The 7358-nt window shown below is 49.5% G+C and overlaps 1 protein-coding gene across 1 annotated transcript; it reads right to left on the bottom strand.

Moving 5' to 3' along the window:
- Nucleotides 1–2108: 2108 nt before the first annotated feature.
- On the bottom strand, nucleotides 2109–5568 carry Chrac1 (chromatin accessibility complex subunit 1). The gene is made up of 3 exons (XM_036208214.1): nucleotides 5387–5568; nucleotides 3537–3663; nucleotides 2109–2965 (listed from the first exon to the last, which is right to left on the bottom strand). The coding sequence occupies exons 1-3, from the start codon at nucleotides 5531–5533 to the stop codon at nucleotides 2847–2849; spliced, it is 393 nt and encodes a 130-aa protein (XP_036064107.1). The 5' UTR covers nucleotides 5534–5568; the 3' UTR covers nucleotides 2109–2846.
- Nucleotides 5569–7358: the final 1790 nt, after the last annotated feature.

Raw genomic sequence — 7358 nt, 5'->3', positions numbered from 1 at the left:
CACAGGTACCTCAAAGTCCAAGACCTGCGTGTGCTGCATTTTGGTTTGTTCTTTTGTTTTGGTTTTTGGTTTTTTGGGTTATTTTTTTAGCTTTTCTATGTAGCATTATATTTTACTTTATTTTGTTAAGATATTATATTTTTTGGACCCCAGTAGTCTGTGGAAAGGAAATCTAAACTGTTAGTATCCTTCTTTTTTCTCCCTGCAGTATGTGGTTCTAAAGGTCACCCCACGTTAGGAATCTTTCCCCAGCCCACCCGAGGAAAAGGGTACTACGCTTCTCAGCAGGCCGTGCCGCTCACATCCTTTGTGTTCATGCTGCTTCCTTCATTTCCTTCTCCACGTCACCCCAGGGTGGGGACCTCCAGTGCAAAGCTGTGGCATCCTAACTTTTACACACAGACCTCATGAGTGTCCGCTGAGTCAGTAGCATGACCCTAAAGGCGTGGCCGGCGTGCGGCCGCTGGGCAGTCTGGCCTTGGAGCGGCTGCCCACGTGTCTTTCCTTCTCAGCTTTCACCCACAGTGACCTGGTTGGGTGGTCAGCACGGACAAGACAGCTGGGGAAGAAAGCTGAACGCTGAGACGCCGCGCATCTCTTGTCGTGTTTAAGCTTAGCTGGGTCCTTTCGAGTTTGTTTTCATGGCTTACTAGGTTAAATAGTTTGCACTATTTTTGCAATAAATTCATGGGAAACCTAACAGCTACTTATGTTGTTCTTACTGTGTGTATAAACTAATATTAAAAGTTTGGTATAGTGTTTTTTCACCTCCTTATGTAGCCCCCTAACATGCACAGAATGCTGTAAATCTGATAAAATATGATGTGAATGATATTTTATAAAGTTATTTTGTATGGTGTCAATTTTGTTTTGCCGCATAGTATGTCAGCAAAAAAATAAAATAAAATTCCTCATATTTACAGCTGCCTATTCCAAAGGTGTCTCTGGTTACTGTCTCCCTTGAGAGCACTGTCAAATGCACTGGCTGAGTCCAGTGTCCCTGGTAGAGTGCACCTTTCCGAGGGGTCTGGGTCCAGTTCTACATAGTCCAGGGGCTGTGCCCAAAGGATGGACTGGCTCAGCGGAGCTCCACACCACCCAAGGATCTGCGGTGGAGTACCACAGCCAGGAGAACAGTGTTGTGTGTGAGAGAGCTGGTGTCCCCACACCAGCAGCACACAGAAATGTGAGAAGCCATTCAGTTGAGCCCATCATGAGTGAGGCTCTGAGCTCCAGACTGTGCGAGGACTGAGTCCTGATGTTTTTTGCCTGCTTGAAGCTAGGTCTGTTGCCCTGAGTGGTGTAAACATGGTGGTGCTCTCAAGTCCCTGGAGGCCTCTCTTGACCGTGTGTCTCTGAAAAGTGCAGGTGGTGCTGGGGGAAGGGGGTTGTCGGAGAAAGCTCAGGCAACTCCAAGTCCCTGGAGTGAACTGAACCTTTGTCATGGCAGAGCAAGTTCTGGCACACCTAGGACTGCAGCAACAGGCGAATGGCTCCTAGTGCTCTGCTTTGTTCTTCCAGTCTTTTTTTCAACAGACAGTGGGCAGCTCAGTGGTTGCCAGGGTAACATGGAGATGGAGATGCTGGCAAGAAATTTTTCAGAGGGTGCTAGAACTGCTCTTAATGGTGGGCTCATGATTGCATGTGACAATCTGTACACCAAAAAATGGATTTTGAAGTGGCCTATTTTAAATCAATTTTAAAAACAGATGTGGCAGGCAAAGTAGGCCAAGAGGATCTTACTGTCTTTATTCCCAGCACACAGAGGCAGAGGTGGGGAGACCTGTGAATTCAGGGCTAGCTGGGCTGGTCTACACAAGAGTTTTAGGCCAGCTGGGGCTACATAGTGAGACCTGGGAGGGGAAGAGGAAGGTAACAGTGGCCATTAGCATGTGGAGACAGATTAACTACAGGAGGCATGGGTGTGGGGATGGTGTTTTGTTTTTGTTTTTTGTGTATTTATGTGTAACTACAAATTAATAGTTAGCAGGATTGGTGTGCCCTTATAATCCCTGCTACTTGGAAGGCTGAGGCAGGATTACAAGTACCAGGCTGGCCTTGGCTACACACAGCAAGACTATCAAACAAAAATAAAACTGTTTTTGTCAAACTTTATAGACCACAAGATGGTTTTACTGGATATAAATGATAACAGAAAAATGAGAACTATGCCTAGTGTCCAGCTTGCTTAAAACACACAGAAGATTGCTTCTTCAACTCATGTGACTAATGAGCTGGGGCTCTCCTCTGGGAATGGGGCAGCTTCTGTTTGTATTGGTGCCAAGAGCATGCACCCTGGCTCACATCACCAGACAGAAATGCTACCTCTGAAATTTCACAAATTATTAGTAAATTATTGGAAAAAATGCAGAACCTAAACCCACTTCAATAAATCATATTACTGTGAAATACATACAGACCTTTATACAGACCTTTAATGGAAAAGGAAAAGCAAATTCTATACAATAAAAATGCATAGTCCATTTGTTAAAAAATACAAAAATTCAAAGGCAGCACATGAACGTGAGCTACACATGTAGCCATTTGTGAGAACAAGATGTCCTTGTGACTAGACAGCTGACATGGAGCTTTCCAGGTCTTCTGCAAGTTCAACACAAAGCTCAGAGGTATGTGCTGCTGTACCCAAAGCCACAGCAGTGCCATCTGCCCAGGGCTCTCCTGGCCTGTGTGGGAGGCTGCTCCAGTCCTGTCCACCGCAGGAGGGGATGCAGTGAGCTGTAGGTCTGAGACACTGGCACTGCAGCACTGCTGTGCCCCTACTCCACAGCTGGGAGTGTCACAGAGCTCGCTCACCTGGCGGCTCACTGAAAGCACTAGCTGCTGGCTTAAGCCAGGACTTCACTGATGTCGCTTTCTTCCTCGTCATTCTCTTCCTCTTCTTCCTCCCTCTTCTCTTTGAGCATTTTCAGGTACTTACTAGCTAAAATCTTCTTTGGTAATATATCTTTAAAAAACAGGAAACTTTCACATCAATAATTGCTTATGGTAAACTGTGAATACAGCAATGCAGGTTTCAAAATGTACTAGCTCCACCTTTAACCCTAGAACAGCTACTGAAGGACATGCAGTCCAGGTACACTTCTGGGTGAAGAATCACAGAAACTGGGATTGTTTCCTGGTGCATGCTTATAGACCTGTTCACACCCATAGCTAGTGAACATGCTTCTCTGACCTGATTATGTGAACAACCCAAGCTAGCTGAGGAAATTGGGCTGGCCCCCTGGGCTTGACTGAAGCTCTTTCTAGCCAGGGCCTGATTCATGGCTGCATGTACCAGTTGCTCTGTTGGGGTGCAGGGCAGGCAGGACAAGTAGACAGCTCTGAGTGAGTGCCTAGCTAGCCAAGCATCTTGTATGTATTGTCAACTTCTACAATACTTGGTGGCTCAAATAGAGAAGGCTGGAAAAGCCTCCCCGTGCCGGGGCAGGGTAAACTGAGGCATTACGCAGAACAGTAAAGGGACAGAAAGCTCACTACAAGTTTTTCTTAACCAGAGTGTCCCAAAGATTAAGTACCTGCAAGGAACTGAAGGGTCTCCGAGTCCTCTGCAGTGCTGGCTAGGTCACTGTAGGTCAATGCTTTCTTGGCTTTGCCACTGCCATGTCTGTAGGAACAGGTGGCTAGATACTGAACAAAGAGTTCCTAAACCAACAACAACAACACAATCAAATGAAAGGTCAACTTCGAAAACTCACCACAGACTTTATAAGCTTAAAATTCCATTAATACTTCTGATTATCTTGGTTCCTCACATTAAATGACAGGAAATCAGTTCACAGGAAAGAGAAACATGAGGTTAGAAAGGAAGCAACCCGTGTAGAGCAGGAGGCAGCAGGCATTTTTTGGCTGAGCTTAAGTGTGTACCATGGAAAGTATTTACAAGTGATTGTAAATGATGACTCTGGTTTCAGGGGAGTGCTGTGGCACAGCACTCTAGAGGTGGAGGCGCCCAGAAGATCAAGGGAGGCTACGGCTTCATAGCAAGTCTGAGGCCAGTCTGAGCTGCATGCGCTGCTATGTGAAAACAGTGATGGGTGGGGTGGACTGTCACCAGCTCTACAATAAATGGAGCAAAAGCTCATTCAAAAGTTCTATCTGGCCTGCCAAGGACTTAATTTAGCTTACAGTTTATTGAGACTAAATCTCACTCTGTAATCCAGACTAGCCTTGGATTCCTGGAGAGGCCCCTGCCTCAGTCTCCCAAGTGCCTGGATGACAGATGTGAGCTGCCACCTACCTGTCCATATCTCGGAAGCACATTTTCAGTCTACTTGAACCCCTTGTCCAAGGTTGTTCACTCACGACTATAGTAAAAACCAACAGCCTCAAGCTGAAAAGTGACATCTTCTGGGGATGGGGGACTGACAAGATCCTAAGGCTCAGAAATAAGGTCAACTGGGCCTTTCCCAAGGTCCAGTATTAGTTCAGCTAGTAAGTGATGAGAGAAGCGTTTGCATCATTTAGATCCTTGGTGCTAGAACGAATCTGAACAGAAACCTTGAGTCCCAGGACCACACAGAAACACGTAGTTCACAATGAATTTGAGCCGATTTAGAAATCTAAGATGTGTGCAGACTGCTTGAAAATAGTAGACCACTGTTTAAAAGAAGCAGCTGGAAAACGATCTACCGGTAGTTATCAAGGCCAGGTCTCCTAACAGGAATGTTCCTGGACCACCGTGTCATCAAGACCAAACTTTAAACCAGGAGCGGTGGTGAAGAATTTTTAATGCCAGCACTCAGAGGGGTGAGATAGGACTGCTGTAGAATCTCAAACGTGGCCAAAACCAATTGAGCAAGGAGGGCTTGGTGGTGCCCGCCTTTAATCCCAGCACCTGGGAGGCTGGGGCAAGCGGATCTCTTTCGAGTTTGCGGTAATCCGGGTCTACAGAGTTCCGGGATAGGGAAACACATTGAGATCTCCCTGGAAGATCTTCCTGGACACCCTGGAAGCTTCGAGAACCCTCGCATCCCTGCGCGGGAGGTCAGCGACAGAAACCAAGTCTCGGAACACGCGCGCGGCAGAAACCCCACGCCAACTCGCGCAGCCGCACACGGGACGCCGAGGGCGCGAGGCACGGCGGGAATGACGCGGTGGGCGGGGCGCGAGGCACGCCGGGAGCGAAGCGAGCACTCAGAGCGGAAGCAGCCCAAAGGACAAGCGGCGTGGGCGTGGCTGAGACCACAATGCGGGGTGGGAAAGGGGAGGGGGGGGGGGGGGGGAAATGTACGGAGCGCGCAGGCGCAGGAAAAGGAGGCCGGGGCGCGCGGCCCCCGCAGGGCAGCCGAAAGGCCGGGCGTGTGCGGAGCCCGAGGGGCGGTTAGTGCCCGCACCCGCCCCTCACGCCGCCCCGCCGGCCGCTCACCGTGGCCTTGGCCGTGAGCACCAGCGCCTCCTGGTTGATGCTGGACACCTCAGGAGAGCTCTTCATGATGACTCGGATGCGGGACAGGGGCAGCGACACGAGCCGCTGTTCCCCGCACTTATCTTTACCCACGGCCGCGTCCGCCATCTTCTGCGTCCGGGCGGCCCGTGATGCCCCGCGCGTCCGCGCCTGCGCAGACGCCGCGTCGCGCGGTGGCCCCCGAAAGCTTGGGTGACGGCGCCCAGGAAAATCCCCTCGGAAACGCCGGGGCAGCCGACCGGAAGAAGCGCCTTCGGGCCTCCTAGTGTGTTCGGGAATCCCCGAGCCGCACAGGCTGGGATTTTTCAAAAGCTAAAGACGGAGAAATGTGTTTCCCTGTGAGGCCTCGTAGTAGAGGTAGCCGGCAAGCATGTGCCACACTCTTGATAGGCAGATGGACGGTGGCCGGAGCAGAGGGGAGCAACGGTGTGGTTAGGGGAGGAGGGAGGAGAAGCGCCCTCTGCCCGGGCCCTGAGGCCCACGGGGGTGAGCCTGTTAAAGAGGTGAATGAGCTAGATGGTCCCGGAGTCTCCTGTAATCCCACCACAAAAGCCAAGAGGATCACCAAGCGTTCAAGGCCAGCCCAGCTACGCAAGCCCTGGTTGAAGAAGATGGCTCAAGTCTCAAGGAATGGGAAGCAGATTAGGTAGAAGGAAGACTGTTTAGAAACATTCAAGCAAGTAGAGTAGCAGGAAGTCGGGGGGATCAGGGTGGGTGGAACCACGGGTCCGTGGAATGCTGCCTAGGTGAGTTATGAAGTGAAAATGGGCAAGTAAAGTCGATGTGTCCCGAAGAAGACAGAACTAAATCAGCACTAAATGTAATTGGAGGAACTAAACTGGAAGAGATTGGATCATGTTAGGTTTCTCTGTTGTCTTTATCATAGTGTACCCTGGCCCAAGTAAGCACATAGAGCTGCCCCTCAGGATCTTTGTGTTAGAGTTCCTAGCCACTCCCCCAGCTACGTGACCACACGTGTGCTGTGCGATGCCTGCGTGACTATACAAGCGGGTTCCACCTATTCTCCCTCTCTTCCTGCACCATCATTCTATAGGCCTATGCACACCTCTTCTGTTCCCTTCCCTTAATAAACTCTTATAGTGGGTTTTGTTGTTCCTCGTGGGTTCTCTCATGGTAAACAGTGCTGCTTAATAAAAACACTTTGGGGGAGTGGTTCTAAGATCCCCACGCATACTGAAATTGCACATGCTTAAGTCTTTTTTTGGCCAGAGCTGAGGACCGAACCCAGGGCCTTGTGCTTGCTAGGCAAGCGCTCTACCACTGAGCTAAGTCCCCAACCCCGCTTAAGTCTTAACAAAGAAGGTAACAGTTGCACAGACCCTGGGTACATCTCCTCATATAACGCCTGTCCTCTCTTGATTCCCTTGATGAGGGCTCTGTGAATGCCATGTGAGTAGCTGCTAGACAAGGAACAACAAGGAAAGATTTCTGTATGTCCAGTCAGCAAGTGTGATTCCCCACCCCCCAACACCTTGTATTTAAGCTTGGTTGAAGTCCACAGATGTAGAACTTAGGTCCAGTGTTAGTGCCAGGCACAAGGTACAGTCAATGAGCAAGTTAACCATGTTGCCTGCTCTCAACAAGATGACATTCAGACCCAGATATACTGGAAAAGATACTATTTCCAATGGGAGGTCTCATGCCTGTGTGGTAGGCTGCCTCTGAGAAGTATCATTTGTGCTCAGATCTGAAGAAAAGGGAAGCCATACAAGAAGGCTGAGACAAGATGAGTATTGACTATCTGTTACATGCTTCCTCTCGCCACTTGAGGCAGACAAGCATAAGGAATAGTTTAGGAACCTGGGATGTCACTTGGGTTGAGCTGTGCACACTCTGAACAAATGCAGCTAACTGCCTAGGACACTTATCATCCTCACCCCCATCATGCTACACCCACACACACACCCACACA

The sequence above is a fragment of the Onychomys torridus genome, chromosome 16, assembly GCF_903995425.1.
Source record: "Onychomys torridus chromosome 16, mOncTor1.1, whole genome shotgun sequence".
Lineage (NCBI taxonomy): Eukaryota > Metazoa > Chordata > Mammalia > Rodentia > Cricetidae > Onychomys > Onychomys torridus.
This window is presented reverse-complemented; position numbering and strand designations above follow the sequence as displayed.

Bases quoted from the DNA above. Each gene is read 5' to 3' on its own strand.
- Chrac1 (XM_036208214.1), bottom strand. From the start codon at position 5,533: ATGGCGGACGCGGCCGTGGGTAAAGATAAGTGCGGGGAACAGCGGCTC. The intron at 3,664-5,386 runs GTGAGCGGCCGG...TTGTTGGTTTAG, and splicing joins TGCTCACGGCCAAGGCCACG to GAACTCTTTGTTCAGTATCT. The intron at 2,966-3,536 runs GTACTTAATCTT...TGTTTTTTAAAG, and splicing joins GACCCTTCAGTTCCTTGCAG to ATATATTACCAAAGAAGATT.